The sequence below is a fragment of the Schistocerca gregaria genome, chromosome 2, assembly GCF_023897955.1.
Source record: "Schistocerca gregaria isolate iqSchGreg1 chromosome 2, iqSchGreg1.2, whole genome shotgun sequence".
In the NCBI taxonomy this organism is placed as follows: domain Eukaryota; kingdom Metazoa; phylum Arthropoda; class Insecta; order Orthoptera; family Acrididae; genus Schistocerca; species Schistocerca gregaria.
In genome coordinates this window covers 500,519,306-500,538,948 of record NC_064921.1, presented here as the reverse complement: position 1 = coordinate 500,538,948, position 19,643 = coordinate 500,519,306, and the positions used below count along the sequence as shown (strand labels likewise).

The following is a 19,643-nucleotide window of genomic DNA, read 5'->3' as shown; positions in this document are numbered from 1 at the left end:
CTAATTATAGGCAATGGTCAGGAGCAACACGCTAACCGCTCGCATCTCTGCTGTTCGGTCAACTGTTATACTCTAGTGAGTGCAGCAACGAAGCCTGCTGATATTTCAAATGTTCTTTCTTGTCTGCCGTTTCGGAGCTTCCCTAACATCTGACAAACACCCCTCACGGTTGCGGCCGGAATTCACACACACTCAAACCGCCAGCGCACGAGAAGAGCTGCTTGAGGGGGTAGACCAGGGCAGAATTATTTGGATAGCTTAAAGATTTTTCTCTTTTAAAATGTTCCTTAGAGAGTCTGTTTTTAGGACTCATTCACATAAAGTATGCTTCAAATGTTAAAACATACTGAATAGTCAAAGAAAATGGTACATCTGACTAATATCGTGTAGGGTCTCCATAGGCACGCAGAAGTGCCGCAACATGACGTGGCATAGACTCTATTAATGTCTGAAGTAGTGCTGGAGGGAAATGACACCATGAAAACTTCAGGGATGTCCATAAATCCGTAAGAATTCTAGGGGGTGGAGAGCTCTTCTGAACAGCACGTTTCAAGGCATCCCAGACATGTTCAATAATGTTCATGTCTGGGGAGTTTGGTGGCCAGCGGAAGTGTTTAAACACAGAAGAGTGTTCCTGGAGCCACTCTGCAGCAATTCTGGACGTGTGAGGCGTCGCATTGTCCTGCTGAAATTAAAGCATGCAAGCGATCAGTCAAAATGCTTACGTACGTGTCACGTGTCAGAGTCATATCAAGACGTATCAGGGGTCCCATATCACTCCGAATGCACACACCCCACTCCATTACAGAGCCTCCACCTGCTGACATGCCGGATTCATGAGGTTGCCTCCACAGCCGTGTACATCCATCCGCTCGACACAATTTGAAAAGAGACTCGTCCGACCAGGCAACATGTTTCCAGTCATCAAAAGTGAAATGTCGGTGTTGATGGGCCCAGGCGAGGCGTAAAGCTTTGTGTCGTGCGGGCATCAAGAGTAAACGAGTGGGCCTTCGTCTCCGAAAGCCCGTATCGATTATGTTTCGTTGAATGATTCGCACGCTGACACTTTTCTGAAATAGGCCACTCATAAAGTCCTCTGGGTTGCATGTTTGGTTTATTCATGCACCCAGACAGACTAAAATGTTTTGTAGTGATGTTACAAGCTGTGGCAACCCATTCTTCTTGGTTGTACATTTCCATTTGCCATAAATGCGTCCACTCGTGAAACAGTTGACTGCCGGCCAGGAGCAAGACATCAGGTGGTAATACTGAGGTGTACATGAAATAAATGATGTACAATGACAGCCGACCGGAGATCTCTACACAACAAACGTGCGATTCTTCTTCAGATAATGCATTTTTGCTACTGAGGCAGATAGGAAATAGACTTCTCGACTTATCACTTCAAATGAGACCATTAACATAATACATCAGCTTATGACGTAAAGAACTACTTCCTGTCGCTGTACTCTCTCCATGATCCACCATTCAAATCAGCATGTTTCGTCGCCGCGCCAGTATTCGTGAGGAAACTGGGACATCGAAAACAGAAATGAATGCCATCACTATGAAATAAATTGCTGTCATTCACTTATTTCTTTCTTACACAAAACTGTTTCCTTTCCCCCTTCTTGGTGGCAATAGTATTTAGTAAACTAGTACAGGTCAAGAAAAATAAAGCATAAATATTATTTCAGCTGCCTTAATGGGGCTTCTGTGCGATAATGCAGACTGGATCTATATGTGCACATCCATGGTGTATAATAGTTAGTCGCAAAAATGCATACAGTTGAAAGCACAGAATCCTAGAAGCGAAAACGTATCAGTAAACATAGGCCCGCAAATAAATCGTCTGAGACGTAATTCTGACTGTGTGGTTACCACTGACTTTATTCTGTGTAAACGTCATCCTAGCTAGAAAAAGGTAACAATACTGTACAATATTAAGAAGCGTTATTAGACATACTTTGGTAGAAATGGAAGTATTCTGAATGAACAAGACAACAGTTACAAGAATGTACTCGTAGTTAAAGGTGGTTTTCAAAGTGTTATCCTTGTACCCTGTTGCAAGCCTGTGTCTGTCGCCATAATGAGTTTCGAATACTTTCAGACACGCCTGGACCATTTCGAAATTCTTGACTAACACTGACAAGTCTCTTATCCATTTCTTCAACCGTGTTAACCGGAGTGGCATACACTACACATTTAAGGTGGCCCCAAACGCTGTAATCCATGGGCTTCAAGTCATGTGATCTTGGAGTCCACCGTAAAGGTCCTCCTCGCCCAATCCATCTTTGGCGATATTGGCGAATTATACGTCGTCTCACCACAGCAGCAAAATGTTCAGGAACTCTGTCATGCATGTCCTACATCCGCTGCTGTTGCGCTAACAGATTACCCTCAAGCAAGCCTGCAAGATAATGCCGTAGAAACCGAAGTTAATTCCGTCCATTTAGTTTGTTTGGTAACACTGATGGCCCAATGAGACGATTACCTTAGCACCCCTAACCATACATTCAATGAAAAACGTCGCTGATGTGGAGACTGACGCACAGCATCAGGGTTGGAGCCTAAATGACTCCAAACATGAGAATTATGATAATTAAACACATCATCACGAGTGAACCCTGCCTCATCTGGAAATAAAAGGTTATGTCAAACGTAGGACTGCTTACAGTTTGTTAGCATTCATTGGCAGAGCGTTAGTATAGGACCAGAGTACGTCTCACTGAGACACTGACCTCATTGGATTTGGTATGGGTATATGGGTATATTGCACTGCGATGTATCATTCTCCAAACACTAATCATTCCAGGAATTTGTGTCGTAAGTCTCCTTCCCGAGATTCCTGGCCAGCGTTTCGGCTGTTTCCAGCACTACATCTTCAAGCACTGGTGTAATTCTTGCAGGCCTACACGCTCTCGCGGCACGTCCAAAGCTCCGACTTTCTCGGAGACGCCGGCCGGTGTAGCCGAGCGGTTCTAGGCGCTTCAGTTTGGAACCACGCGACTGCTACAGTCGCAGGTTCGAATCCTGCCTTGGGCAAGTATGCGTGTGATGACCTTAGGTTTGTTAGGTTTAAGTAGTTCTAAGTTCAAGGGGACTTATGACCTCAGATGTTAAGTCCCATGGTGCTCAGAGCCATTTGAACCATTTTCTCGGAGATGTTGGTGCACCCTTGTAAACGTTCGAGTCTCGGGGTGTCTTCGGCCGCGTATGTTTCTTGGTACAAGCGTGCAGTCTCCCGTTAGTACTAACATACATGATATGCATATCTGCATACTTCTCAAAACTATAATGTTCCATGTTACCACCAACATTTGTACAACACATCTGACGGTCCGTAAACAACTGACATGAGTGGTACAAGACTGTGTACAGTAATGTCGTTTCCATTCTGTTTACAACGCCACGTGTCGTATATGTAAACAAAGATTACAACATGGATCGGCATACGGAATCACGTCGATGATAACAACGAAGTCGCAATTATCTTGCAAACATTTCATTTGCACACCTACGTTTACTGAGACTTTTTGCTTCTAGTATCGTGTACTTTCAACTTTATTGGGCTACGCCATAATTATAATAGACTCTGTACACACCGCACGTCACTGAACAGTACATGATGGTGATGACTTCATACTAATATTAGAGATTTTGTACCCTATTCCATTCGCGTATTGATCGAAGGAAAATGGACTGTACACTATCTGATCAAAATTGTACAGGCACCCACAAGTAATGCGGTGTTGACCACTACGAATCACGAGAGGCGGAGCCGCCAATATGAAAGCCGGCGGAACGTATTGTGTTGTTAGTAGAGAGGCAGGAACAGCAGACTGCATCGGTCAGGAGAGCTCAGTCACTTTGAGGGTGGACTAGTCCTTGGTGTCACGTGATAACAAATCCATTAAGACATGTCAGTCCTTCTAAAGGCACCCATAGTGATGTGATTGTGAATTGAAAATTCAAAGGAACAACAGCTAAACCATGACGAGGTAGAACTCATGTAATGACGGACTGGAGCCATTCACCGCTGTGCATGGTGGATATAAAAATCGTATTACATCAGAGGACAGGAATAACTCGTGAATTACAAATTGCTAGCACAATGACTGTGCGTAGGGAATTAAAAATAATAGCGTACAATGGTCGAGCAGCTCCTCATAAACCATAATTTAGCGTGCTAAGCGACGCTTGATGTGATGCAAAATGGTACGCCACTGAACGATGGATGAATGAAAATGAGCGATTTGGAGTGATTAGTCAAGCCGTAGCCTGTGGCAGTCCGATGGAAGGGTTAGGGTTTGGCGAATGCTTGGAGTAGGTTACTTTCCATTGTTATGCTGGAGCCAAGGTAGCCCCTGAGGGCCGGCAACCCATATTACACCACAGAGGACGGGGCTGTCTATGTCCAAGGCTTACTACAAGCACCATGGTAAACACCGGCTATTTAAATACAAGATAATGGAAATAGACATTCCAAGCACTACTTCCTGCCGGGGGAGCTCGAGCCACGGCCTGCGCGAAGTATCACGGTGCCAAAACCTGACTGGCTGGAGACAGCTATTTAGGGCCCCGAAGTTCAGTTCACTCTGGAGGCCGACCTTGTGGACTTCGACCGCTGAGGACTATGTCTTCGTCTCTGTATTGGACCTTTACTACTGTGTGTGTGTGTGTGTGTGTGTGTGTGTGTGTGTGTGTGTGTGTGTGTGTGTGTGTGTTACCACGAACCTTTGTGGAAAATTATAAGTGAACTTTTGTTTGCCTCAATTAGGAGACTTTTACTGGCGTCGTTATTGTTACCTTTCTTTTGTTGTTCAGTCATCAACCTTGTAAACTTACATAAATAAAAGTTGTGTTTGTGAAAAATTGGACAGAAAATTGGAAATTTGTGGTAAGGTCTTATAGGACCAAACTGCTGAGGTCATCGGTCCCTAAGCTTACACACTACTTAATCTAACTTAAACTAACTTACGCTAAGGACAACACACACACCCATGCCCAGCTATCGTACCTACCATGTGGTCAATGCTAAAATTAAGTCTGCAACCACAAAAATCACAAGAACGGCGACGAACCTCCGACGGGGGGTGGGGGGGGGGGGGGGGGGTGGAGTAAAGAGTAAAGACGGGAAGAATATGAAAGTACGTACAGTATACAATACTGTGGTCTGCTTGCAGTGCAGGAACAGTTCGGACACGATGACTGTTTGTATCAGCAGGACAATGCACCCTGTCGTGAAGCAGCATCTGTGATGCACTAGTTTGTGGACAGATGGACTGGCCTGCCCAGAGTCTAGATATGAATCCAGTGGAGCATCTTCGGGATGAGTTGGAATATCGACTTTGCTCCAGACCTCATCGTCCAGCATCACTAACTTCTCTGGTTTCGGTTCTTGAGGAAGAATAGGCTGCCATTCCTCAACAGACATTCAGACATCCCCTTGAATCCCCAATGGAGTACAAGCCGTCATAAAGCGAAGGGAGGACATACCCTACGTGAGTGTCCGCAAATTAGTGTCCGTATACTTCTGATGATGTAGTGTATAAGCCACAGTATGCACCTTCCTCTCGTATTCTTATGGTCGCTACGCAAGACATATTCTGGAAATATCTGAAAGGTCGAACAGTCTTCCTCGAATAGAGCTTTTCCAAATTTACCCAACAGATTTTCTCGAGAACTACGTCGCCGTTCTTTCAAAGATTTCCTTTATAGTCTCTAGAAATCTTTGTTACACTTTTCTACTGTGTTACCCTGAACACTTAAAATATTAATGGGAGCGCCACATCGATTGACGTTCGTTGTCATGCCTACAACATAAGGCCTCCAAACGCTGGCCACTAAAATAAGTCAGGTCATAGCTCCATTATTTTGAAGATAACTGTACCAGACTTAACAATAACATATCAAATAGAAAGAAGAACCATTTCTCTCTCTTAATTTACTTTCATCTGCATAGAGAACACAGTGCGGGATTTCTTACTTCACCATATAAACATGACAAAAAAAGGCTATTCATTTGATAATTACCTACATCGTACGAGACGTATTCCGGTACGGTATTAAATTTCTTAAAATTTGCTTGCGATTACCGTTCCAGCAGAAAATATAGGTCGATGTGTGCACCGAAGCTCTTAGCTGTGTTTCATTACACAACTGCTGTTCAAAGAACCGTCCACTCATCCCGGAAACGCAATGGAAACCACGACAATGCTAACTCTTTGTCGGCGACTTTTTTGCAGCCACGTGGCTGGCGGAAAAGATTTGGTAATTCATGCGACTGACCTTGTCTGTAAATTGAGCGGACCAACCGTGAACGGAAGCCTTGAAGTTGGCAACTCGTCTGTCAACAACCTTGCGTGACCAGCTTGCAGTGGGAAACGTTTTGTATCCTGTAAGCCAGTGCTATGCCTGGGACACTGATGTCCCATACAACTCAACTGTTAGGCGATCTCTGTATTCGATTGGCAAACTAGATGAAAAAACATTTACGCATACATAGATGAAGCTGCGGTTATCTATTTCTCAACCAAATTGATGCGTATCCAAGGTATTGGACTATATAACTTGGAATATTTTGTTAGAAGAAACGAGATTTTATTGAATTAATGGTATAGCTAACAAATGGCTCACATTTCCAAAAAAAAAAAGGAAAAACGGATGCAGAAAGTTGTGCTGTGTAATTCAGTAACACTACGTAATTCTTTTTTTTCTGACAGGGGAAACAGCCTTCCAAAAAGTTCAATAATACATTCACAGTTGCTTCTCATTCTTATAACGGTCCTTCGTTTAATACATATCACGGAGTACTTTTCACAGATGATACGATTTTTACAATCAATTCAGATAGGTGTGCAGTGTAGAGCTAAAGACGAATTTGTAGTTCATGTGCTTGAAAGAAGTATTGACTGATTTTCCGAAAATTCTCTCTCTCTCTCTCTCTCTCTCTCTCTCTCTCTCTCTCTCTCTCTCCCTCTCGCTCTCACTCTCTCTTCCTCTCTCCTTCCCACTGTCTCTATTTTTTTGAAGTAGTACATTCAATACTGCACATCAAAGGGTACAGTCCCAATCATAAAATTATAAGCAGTGCATGACAAATAGTTACGAAGCAAAAGAGGATATAAAAAAAAATTTCACATACTGTTGAGAATTTCAGTTCTAGAACAAATTCCGTTTAGTGTTTCCTGAACAGCAGCCTAACCCCCTTTTACACTTCTTGTCACTGCAAACCTTGGAGAGAAACGCAAATCTGTACATTAACATATTTTGTTAACTTCTATTCGACAACGTCACGTGAATATATATTCGGCGCAACTCATGTTACCAAAGATTCTTTCTAATGGAAAAGTGTACGATAACAATAATATGTGGTGTTCACCCATGAGCGCTTTGTAGAAAACAGTTTAAACAGTAGGGTATTTCGACTGAAGAATCACAGTATATGTTTTCACTTATTAACATTTCTTGTAAAAAATGAATTAGAAGATGGAATGCCTAATGCCTTCATTAAAACAGACGTTTCATGGGAAAGCGGAGAATAATATTGCTATCAAAATCACTGGTCCTGTACTCAATGATGATAAATGCCTGATAGACAGCAATGCTGAATTTGTAAGCAAGCTTCAACAAACAAAAGGTTCTTCTGCGCAACTCGTTCTGTAGCTTATTTACTGCAAAAATTTCACGAATTAACTTCTGTTATTAAAATGAAACTTGTTTTCTCTTAAGGTGTAAACGCTCAGCATGCATTAATATTTAAATGCGTATTAAGTTAACCAACTGCAAAGAGACATCTTTCGTACCATTACGATATGTCGTGCAGGTGACTCACGGAACACGTAAGCAACTAATTCCACACGACGGTTTTTGAAAAGACATTTAAGAAATACCGCTACGATGCGCTGGCAGTGGCGCTCGACGAAGACATAGGGAGGTGCAAATTCTAATGGCAAAAATAAATTAATACTGAAATTTCGCAAATAAGGAGGTGGGGGGAGAGAGGTGGTACTGTGCTGTCCTTAATAACAGAGACTTTAAAAATCATCGCCTCGCATCTCTACTACCACATCGCCTCTGTCTAGAGGCAACACACAGAAATTCTCCTGGGTTCCACTCATTCGAAGATCTAAGTAGCTCATGTAGTGCAATATAACGTGGTTGTACTAACTCTCGTGAGTTGTAACTAATAACAGCAGCAGCCCAACCGTAAAACGGTATAAAATGTGGATAGTAAATTTACGCATAAAGAGACTTCGGTACAGTTATTGTATAACTGCGACTTCCCGAAGAGAGGGAAAGTTTGTTCACACCAGATCACTTGAAACTACGATGTCACTGGTCATATACTTTTTTCGTATTTGTTTCTCTTTTTTTTGTTTCTGGTGAACTATGGCATAGTAATTTGTATCATAAACCTACCCAATATAACCTGTAGTTTCCTCCAGATTGTAACAGTTACAGTTTTAAGTTCTTATTTGATACTAGCAAGCAATTCACGATCAGCCGCAGTTTATATCCAGAGGGCTAGTTACTGTAGTATTATACAAAATAAACGAACAGTCAGTTTTTGCGTAGATATCTTTATTTTTTAACGCCGCAGTTGACTTATTAAGCTATTTATAAATTGTCTGAGTTTGAAACTCAAGTATGCTACATATGAGACTAAGGCACCAATGATAGAATTCGTGATACTTTTATTTTAGTACAAGCCATACTAAACCGTTGCATTTCCCGCATTTATTCCTGTGAAAGGTTAGGCACAAATAAAGCGCTGAAATAAATGTGTAACACCACGTAACAATTGCAGCTGGACCTGTACCTTCCAGTAGACGGGAACGCCCAAACTATTTGACCATAAACTACGCAAATCCCGTGAAGGTAAGCTACTGACACACTAAGCAGAACTGTTACAGGCTAATATCAAAAATTAGGAACACTCTTTCTCTAAAGTTTGTTCAAAATATTTACCAATTATGGATTAACACACCGTCGAAGTGTATAGGTGTGAAGGATGTATTACTTGGCCCCAGGAATGAAAGGATAATGTTCGAAAGCAATACGTGTATTGACGTCAAAGATTTAAACTGCTTTCTGTCTATGATCTGTCATTTTTCTCTGTGAAAATGTTTCTCTTTGGTATGATGGTAGAAGTTTAAAACTTAATATGACTTCCACGTCGTTGAATTCTTTACGCAATTAGTACATTACCGTCGATATTACCAACATACTCTTCCATTTCAAATAAACTGAGATGGAAAATATTTTAAGCAGTACAGTTTGTCAGGTCGTTTCAACACACTTAAACAAGTAAACATAATTTTAGTGCGGGCGTCAAAAGTTTAGCTTTTAACTTCTGCGCAGTATGTCTTTGAGTGATGTAAAACACTCACCCTGCAAAGGAAACATTGTTGCTTTTAGAAAATAATAACAAATATGTCGTTAGCGGATTTCACCCCTTTCCTCTGTTTTCCAAACAGTTGCCTATAACAAAATATTAATGTACACTGGCTATGGTCTTCAGTAAAGCCCCTGACATCACAGGATTCGGTGTTGTCCACGGAATTCATTCTGTTTACTTGATTTCCCATTCCAGACTACCGTATGATAACTGAATATATTCGTAGTATGGCATTTAAATTTACTGTGTTCTGTATTGCCAGTAACGCAGAATTTCAGCTGTATGGCATTTTGTATGCAACTGTTTTTCGTAAAAATGTGAAAGTACGTTTTAAAAACTATGGCTACTGCTTTTCATTCGTTTGTTCCTTAACGATTCCTTTTTACGGATGTTTGTATGACGTAATGAGTAAACTCTCCGGTAATTTACACCGTAAATGGCTATGATCTGCATGTGCAGTGTGGTCTTTGAGTTTTTTGGATGGTTATGGAAATGAAAGAAAAGAAGAGGACGAAACCATGTGCCAACAGAAAGTGTACTCGTTTCGAAGATAACCGAGGGTATAGCTGAAAAACACCTCCGTGCGACGGATGGATCACCAGCAACAGAGAGAGGTATCGAGTTGACACAGGTGACCAGGGACTTTATGTTACCACCTCTGTTCCCCTTAACGACTGAATTCTGGCAACGATAATTTCATCCACTGTCAGGATAAGAACGCCGTTGCACTAGCCCGTGTTAACGCTTTAACTTCCGGTGGTGCGCCACGTTCTTTAAACTTGCTGGAAACATCACTGTTTCGGGTGATTCTTATGTCAACGTCAATTTTTTGTAGTCCTGTCGTTCGCAGCTGTATATTATATTACGGTATGTTGGTAATTATTACTTTGGGATTGTCTAACCACAACTCAATAAAACAATTTTTATGCCATACGCGTTTCACATTATTCTTTGCAAAGCATCTTCAGTGTCAGATTTCGTGGATATTGACCTGCATGTTGTGTTTTAGTTCCTTTGTTACAGCTGTTCTTCTTCTAATAACCGCTATTTGAAGCTTCGTTTTTCTGCTTCACAACTAGGAATTGATGGCAGGTTCTGATGTTATCTTCTGGTAAAAATAACGTCAAGACGTATGTTCAGTTAATATCGCTGCGAAGTGTGAAAACGAAATTTCAAATGGCAGCTATCAGGAGAAGAACATCTGCAACAAAGGAACTAGAACACAGCGTGGAGATCAACACCATGAAATCTGCCATTGCAGATGCCTCGCAGAAAATAAAAACAAAACGCACATCCCACAAAAATTGTGTTTTATTCAGTTTTTACTAGACATTCCGAAAGTAATATTTATCAACATATTGCAATTCTAACTTCGACATGATCTGTTGTTATGGTTACATACGTATTAGATGCTGTCGTGGTGAAAATCTAGCCTCTTACATTATCGAGTGGGTTGTTGGACAAATGCCAAGTGTGACCGTTTGCACGCCATAGTACAACATGCAATCGAGATACCTATACCCTAAGGAAAAAGTGAGAGCGATTACAGCAACGCGTAGATTTTTGAACCGAAAGTATTGTCTCTTCTTTATGGAATTCCACACGACATACACTACCGAAAATTGTAGACAATAAAGCACCATTCCGATACTGATCCTACTTTGTGGAACAGAGTACTAGATGGTTAACCTTGGCTCAATTCTGAACTGATATCCTTCATCAGCATTAGTAAGAGGCATGATCCCCATGACAGGAATACAATCTTGTCGTTGTGGCATGGAAGTAAACAACCTCCGAATATGCTGTGTCAATTCATAACTCTGCTGGATGAAGATTGGTTGTAAGCATACGTCTTTCCAACGCATCGGAGGGGTGGTATATGTGTTGCAAATCAGGGGACTGGGAGGCAAGTCAGTAATCCATAAATTCACCAAGGTACTTGAGATGCGAACTGCGCTGTAGGGTCTTGCATTGTCCTGGTGGAAAATGCCATTAGGTACACTGGTCGTGAAGGATATGACAACAGACTCCACCATTCCTGCCTGATACTGGTGAACACTCAACCTCCATTCAATAACTACCAAACCATTACCCATACCATGATTCCAAGAGCTGAATACGTGTGAGTCTCAAGAATCGTTGCTTCCGCCAGGTCGTCTATGGAGACGTTGGCATCGTCCTGCCCGCTACAAACAGACGAGAGTCATCGCTGAACACCACAGAATACCACTTGACTTTCCAGGTGACTCTGACTCTACAATATGTGATATGGTGGCAGCGGTTAACGACCCATTGAAACTTGACATCTGAACCCAGCTTCCAGCATCGAGTTTCGTGGTGGCTCTCTGCCTGTAACCTCTGCCCGAATATCGGCTGTTGTCAGAGCCAGTCGAACAATCCTTCGATCTTCTCGTAGTTCAGTCCTTCTGCAAGGATCTTTGCCTTTTTTTCTTGCCCCACTGTTAGGAACCAGTATCGTCACCACTCGTTCTGGAGTCATTCCAACTACAGTCTGTGTGAGGTGTGGGTGTGGGAGTCATTCGATCTTCCTCAAAGCACGAAAGAGCTAAAAGCTGCACGTATGCGTACTGCCTGCATGCTATGTTGACCAGGAACGTTGAAAGACTCAATATCCATCGTGTACTCAAAAATGGTTCAAATGGCTCTGAGCACTATGGTCGTCAGTCCCCTAGAACTTACAACTGCTTTAACCGAACTAACCTAAGGACATCACACAATAGCCAGTCATCACGAGCCAGAGAAAACCCCTGACCCCGCCGGGAATCGAACCCTGGAACCCGGGCGGAGGGAAGCGAGAACGCTACCGCACCACCACGAGCTGCGGACCATCGTGTACTCACACCATTCATCATATATAGGAACGACTTTCTTTCTGTACTGAAAATAATCTCGTATGAGGATGAAATTTTAATCAAGTTAGCCAACGTACATGGAAATACTGGAGTATTACTTCAGTCACGTTTTTGATGGTCTAACGCTTTCCATTACCAGCCATGTACTTCAGCAAAATAAATCCAACCCATCTGTGGCGAGAAACGACCAACACAGCTTTGAAGAAGGACGGATACCATTGCTCTCCTGGCCTGCACTTCTGCTTGACGTTTGACCCATTGAACATATCTGCAATATGGCGGCTAGGTGCCACACAACATATCGTCGCAGACCTCAAGAAACCGCTGTAGTTGCTTTGTGGATCATACAGAAACAGAGTCGAAGGAAATTTCCCGTGAATATATCCAGATCCTTTTTGATACCATACCTTAACGTTCACAAGTTGCCACACTAACCCGTGGCGGCTTCACATCAAACTGAACTGCTAGTCAGAGATAACATACAGTTGCGTATCTGATCTTCTGCGTATCTAATGTATGCTATAAATTTCGTTTAAGTCATATATATACTTCTTGACATGTCAGTTTTCGCAGTTGTTAGTTCACAAGTTTTCGAATTTTATGTGAGCCTGAGAAACGAAATTTTCTGATTTAATTATATACACAGCAGATTTTAAATCAATCACTGCCTTCCTTGTAGCTTTGATGTGAATGTCTCGTCTTTTCTCAGGAAATTATGTTTGTACACTGTAAAAATTTATGTGCATTTTGTTTGTAGGTAGTGAATGTTTAGGTGTGTGTTTTAATGTTTCAGCTCCGCCTTACCTGAAGATATGTCACCGCAGTGATCCAGTCTTGAATACATGCATCAAGGACTCCATAAACACCCTCATACGGAATATAAAAACAGGTAACGAATATTATCCATATTTTGAACTTTACTTTTTATGTCTCTGTAAGTTCATTTTTGCACAGAATGGTTGCGAGACCTCGACTATTCAATGCAAAGTGTCAAATCAAAAACACCTTCAGCCGTCTGTACTTCCAGTTTTATTTTATTTTTGCTCCTATTTCCGGCATTGCACTGCGCTATCTTGAGGCCCTCCGACCGACGTTTAGGAAGAATCCCACCTCTAGTACAATCGAAATAGGGACCGGCATAGCGGATCCATTCGTTCATCAACTGCAGACTGTTAGACAAACATTCAAACCAGAACGATCAACGATTTTTTTGACCTGTTTGAGCGTATGCTGCTCTCTAGTTCCATTGTACTAGAGATGGGATTCTTCCTATACGTCGTTCAGAGGGCCTCAAGATGGCGTAGTGTAATACCGAAACTTGTAGCGAAACTAAAATAAAATTGGAAATATGCAAGGCTGAAGGCGTTTGTGATTTGAAATTTTTGCTCTTTATGAAATGCTGAAGAAAGTAATGACAACGAACGTGCATTGTTCGACAGCTAGACGTTATCCTGGTTGTGTGTGTGTGCTTTCAACTACTCTTTCACATGCCACTATTAACAGAACTGTTGCGACTGTAAGTCTAAAAGGTTCTGTGCGTGCGCTGTGATAGAGAAAGGAACAGTCAGTTCTCAAATATTCTTGAAGACTGAGAATCACTATCACTTCTATGCCATTCTGGCATTTGTAAAACAAAACTGCGCCTGCGAGAGGTAAATCAGAGATCGCTCTCTTGTCTGTGAGTTATAACAAAAAAAATTCTCCCACACACCAGCTACCTGTTCCACTAATGGACGCTAAGTGAACGCGGAATTCACAACGAAAAACCAGTCACGTTGAAGCCATGTGAACCATGACAAGTAAGTCTTTGTCACTACCTGCTGAGTGCCAAGGTGAACATCTTTCGGCAATTAAACTTGTCGTCGTGATCTTTTCGCGGCCATGTTGAAATGTCACGCCGTCTTACATAGCTATGATGGATCTTACACTCTGCTGCAGACGGCACGTTCTTATGAAACTTGGTGACAGATTAAAACTGGTCCCTGGCTAATTGCTGATGTCACCAGTCAGCAACTCGTCCTTCTTGGCAATGCACAGCTGATGATGGAGTTAGGATTTCATAATTGTTCACAGATTAAAACCGTGTGATGACAAGTACTAACTGCAAGGTACTAATGTAGATGTAGATGTACTCGGCTGCAAAATCCCAGTCCAATTCATAGTTTTCATCTGGCATGTCGTTACAAATATAAAGTGGGATTTTGTAGAAAATTATATTGAACACAAAGCTGTATGAGTGTCTTTTATTATGGATAATTTCGATCTTCATCCACCATCTTCATGCTATCTATCCATCGGACTAATGTATACGTTATATGAAAACAGAAAGTTATTGATACGCAGTTAATGTGTGATTTTTTAACTTAGTATGCATTTCTTTCTGTATTACAAATTTTGAAATGCATTGTTATCCATGTTTTTTTTTTTTATTGTAGTGCCATCATATGTTTTCTTTATCCTGCTGCACATACACTGCTGCACCACTCTGAAATCTTATCACAGTCCGACTGAATACTTGCGCAACTGTTTTCGGATGGACTTCATTATTGATAATTGCATCATCTGTGAAATTTGTGAGGTTACTACTAATATTCCATAATGAAATTTTCACTCCGCAGTTGAATGTGCGTTCGGAAGTTAGGAAATAAGACGCAAATGGAAGCAAAACTGCGAGGACGGGTCGTGAGTCATGCTCGGATAGGTCAGTTGGTAGAGCACTTGTTGGCGAAAGGCAAACGTCCCGGGTTCGAGTCCCAGTCCGGCACACAGTTTTAATCTCCTAGGAAGTTTCGCTATTAATATCGTCTGCGGAGTTAATAAAGTACAACGTGAACAGCAAGGGCCCCATTGTACGTTCCTGAAGAAGACCTGATGTTACTTTTACATCTGTCGATGACTCACCACCGAAGGAAACTTGCTTTCTGCCTATCAAGAAATTCTCAATACATTCACAAATTTCTCTTGATACCTCATCTTATCTGCCTTTCGATAATAAGCGCAGTTGTGGTTCTGAGTCAAACGCTTTTCGGGAATCAATATATACCGCATCTGACTGACTGCCTTGGAATGTAGTTTTCAGAATATCGTGTAAGGAAAGTTCGAGATGGGTTACACATAATCAATGTTGCCGGAATCCACGTTTGGTGCCATTTAGGAGATCATTTTGTTCGGGATACCTCGTTACGTTTGAGTTCAGAATATATCCTTAGATTCTACAACAAATAGATGTTAAGGATATTTGACAGTAGCTTAACTGATCACTCCGCTACCCTTCTTGTGGTCAAGTGCGATCTGTGGTATCTTCCAGCCAGTTAGGAACTAACTCAGCCTCTAACTCTGTATAGGGTCTGAAATTGATTCCATCTGGCCCAGGAGCTTCGTACTACTACTCCTTGCTGAGATTCCTAGAGAACGTTTCGACTATTTCCAGCTCAAATGGTTCAAATGGCTCTAAGCACTATGAGACTTAACTTCTGAGGTCATCAGTCCCCTAGACTTAGAACTAGTTAAACCTAACTGACCTAAGGACATCATACACATCCATACCCGAGACAGGATTCGAACCTGCGACCGTAACAGCAGCGCGGTTCCGGACTGAAGCACCTAGAACCGCTCGGACACATTTGCTGGCTGCTACTTTAAAGGTTTAAGCTGTTTCTCAACACCGCTGACACATATATCTGTATCACGCATCTATCTTGTGGGGCGAGAATGAAATTTGGGCAATACCCCTGTATTTTTCTCTGTACAGAAAAATTTGAAAATGAAGTTCTGCATTTCTGCTCCTCCATTTCAGTTCCTGTCTCGTCCACAGCCTCTCAACACTAACTTTGGTACCGCTACAGCTTTCACATATTAGTAGAAATTCCTTGACGTTTGGGAGAGATTCTTTATAACTTTCTGCTACAGTAGTCGTTGAATACTTCTGGCACTGCCCTCCACACAGTTTTTCATTCAGCCTATCTACAGTCCTATGCTTTGTTTTATGTATGTATGTTGTAGTCCTGCATGTTAAAAGTTTCTTTACAGTGACTGCATATCATGGAGGATCCGTGAAATCATGAACTCTTCTATTAGGAACATATCTATCCAGTGCATCGTCAACTATCCTACTAAAACTGAGCCAACCCTGTTCTAGAAGCTGTTCTCCGATGCTAAACGTTTCGAGTTCCTTATTGAAACCGGACACTACTGCCTCTGTATCTAGTTTGCTGAATACACAAATCCTTTTTACTTTTGCAGTTACCATTGTTACAGCTTCCTCATGTCACTGATATCAGTTTTACTGTGGACATCCTCAAAGAGGTCGGGTCTGTTTGTTGCTATTAGAATAATATATGTCCATTAAGCGTGGGTTTCCAAACAATCTGTTCTATGAAGTTATCAGTAATGCTTCACAGGACCTCTTGTCAGATCCACCATTTACAAAACTGTATTTTCCCAATTGATTGTCAGATGATTGAAGTCCCCTTCGATGATGACAGCATGACTGAGAAACTTAAGGACAAGCGGACATAGGTTTTCCATTAAGTTTTCTGTTATATCTGGAGGTGAATGGTGCTCGATAGAAGGACCTGATAATAAGCTTATGCCCACTTTTGATACTGTCTTACCAGACAACTCCGCACGCACCTTCAATTTCCATCTTGGTGGATTTAAGTTCCTTGTCTACTGCGACGAATACACCACCTCCATTTACTATTAGCCTATTCTTTCGATATGCACTTAGATGCCGGCCGTTGTGGCCCAGCGGTTCTAGGCGCTTCAGTCTGGAACCGCGGACCGCTATGGTCGCAGGTTCGAATCTTGCCTCGGCCATGGATGTGTGATGTCCTTAGGTTAGTTAGGTTTAAGTAGTTCTAAGTTCTAGGAGACTTATGACCTCAGATGTTAATTCCCATAGTGCTGAAAGCCTGTTTGAACCATTATGCACTTAGTTATGCCCAAAATTCATACTTATCATTTCCGACACACATTTCATGTAAAAACGTACAATGGTAGTTGGACGCAGACTACAAGTGTCACGTAAAGGCAGACAACGCCGTGCAGTTAGACGGCCAATCGCGCTGAGAGACCGATTCGCTTCTTTTGGATTTTAGCGGCAGATACGAATAAGGTATCGGAGCTTCTTACTGGAAGAAAGTCGTTCACAATAGTGAGCAGCACGTCAGTCTTGGCGGTTACAAATAGTGAATGTCAACATCTACATCTACATGATTACTCTGCAATTCACATTTAAGTGCTTGGCAGAGGGTTCATCGAACCACAATAATACTATCTCTCTACAATTCCACTCCCGAACAGCGCGCGAAAAAAACGAACACCTAAACCTTTCTGTTCGAGCTCTGATTTATTTTATTTTGATTATCATTCCTACCTATGTAGGTTGGGCTCAGCAAAATATTTTCGCATTCGGAAGAGAAACTTGGTGACAAATTTCGTAAATAGATCTCGCCGCGACGAAAAACGTCATTGTTTTAATGACTTCCATCCCAACTCGCGTATCATATCTTCCACACTCTCTCCGCTATTACGTGATAATACAAAACGAACTGCCCTTTTTTGCACCCTTTCGATGTCCTCCGCCAATCCCACCTGCTAAGGACCCCACACCGCGCAGCAATATTCTAACAGAGGACGAACGAGTGTAGTGTAAACTGTCTCTTTAATGGACTTGTTGCATCTTCTAAGTGTCCTGCCAATGAAACGCAACCTTTGGCTCACCTTCCCTACAATACTGTCTATGTGGTCTTTCCAACTGAAGTTGTTCGTAATTTTAATACCCAGGTACTTAGTTGAATTGACAGCCTTGAGAATTGTACTATTTATCGAGTAATCGAATTCCAACGGATTTCTTTTGGAACTCAGGTGGATCACCTCACACTTTTCGTTATTTAGCGTCAACTGCCACCTTCCACACCATACAGCAATCTTTTCTAAACCGCTTTGCAGCTGATACTGGTCTTCGGATGACCATACTAGACGTATCTTTCCTTCGGCCCACTTCCAACGTGACGACACACAACTTGCTCCCTGTGATTGATTCTTCCTATCTGTATTTTTCCTTGACTGCCTGTTGCTCCCGCATATTGCCGATTAGGAGAGTCCTGGATAAATTCTCCCCGCAACTGAGCGGTCGTAATTCACAACCAGCTGACGTTTGTAAGGTAGTTATTCTGCTTGTGTTTAGGCTCGCCGTCGCTGGCGGTGCCGGAGACGGACCCTCTACACGTGGACTTCGTAGAGGTAGATGAGGGCAGCGGCAACGTGTCTCTGCGTATGTCGCTCTCCGACATCAACATCGCAGGGCTCAGCGACACCAACGTCGTCTCCGTCAAGTGAGTACACCGCCCTAATCGTATGCTTCTCCAGTTTCCAACTTCTCTTCAGTTTCCTCGACTAATGGTGTCGAATCAGCACCATACCAACGACGTTCGGGGTACCAAACCTAAATTTCTGTCTATTTTAAGGTTCACTTGATAGGGAAGAGGCAGCATTTTACCTTAGATGCAGTAATCGGCAGATGTGAAAGTAACTTCAATTGTGAGGACTCTTGCTGTTCATGTTAAAGTAACAATTTATATTACTGTGTGGCAACCGTGACGAATTTATCTGACATCAATGATTTTACATCGCCTAGTATGGTGTTGTAAATGTTTTTGAACGTGATGATGAAGACCCGCTGGCCGAAACTGATTGTTAATTAAGGAAATTTTATCAGCATCCCTTGACGGTAATCACGAGCTGGCAGGTAATACTAAGCTAAGACAAGCCTCAGATTTTTTGCAGATGACTCGGTTATCCACAATGAAGTAGTTTAAAAAAACTCTACATAAATATTTAATCAGATCTTCAGAAGGTTTTAGATTCACCAGGACACCAGTGCACATTAGCACATCGCTACCGCGACCCGGTTAGGCGCGCCTGCCCCGGATAGAATCCGCCCCGTGGATAAACGCCGAGGGTCTATACGGTTTTTAGGCCGTTTCCCGCATCCCACCAGGTCAGTGCAGGGATGGTAGCCGTGTCCCGCCTGACTTACACGATTCCCAAACATGTCGAAAACTTTGACATGGATAACACTAAACACAAACATAGGGAGACAGAATTTCCGTTGCAGAGCGGTGGGGACTGAAGGATGTCAGGCTACCAAATCCATATTAACATGCCGACCCCGTGAAGATTCGGGATAAGAACCAGGAATAAAACTCGCTGGTTAGACTGTCTTTAGTAATTTTATGGGTAGTTTTCGACCGCATAAACTAAAATTATTTGGAACTTATTTACTTCTACGTTTCTCTGAACCATTGTTAAAGAGTCAGTAAAAGAAAGTTTCTTTAAAGTCAGTGCCGCCAGTAGACTACTGT

At 42.2% G+C, this 19,643-nt stretch overlaps 1 protein-coding gene across 1 annotated transcript in view; it reads left to right on the top strand.

The window, feature by feature from the left end:
* LOC126328360 (protein takeout-like) overlaps window positions 1-19,643 on the top strand; it is a 142,396-nt gene that overhangs the window by 55,217 nt on the left and 67,536 nt on the right. Inside the window, exons 2-3 of the mRNA XM_049996029.1 lie at window positions 13,070-13,165; window positions 18,467-18,614. Coding sequence (XP_049851986.1) covers window positions 13,070-13,165; window positions 18,467-18,614 — 244 coding nt within the window. The remainder of the gene's footprint in view (window positions 1-13,069; window positions 13,166-18,466; window positions 18,615-19,643) is intronic.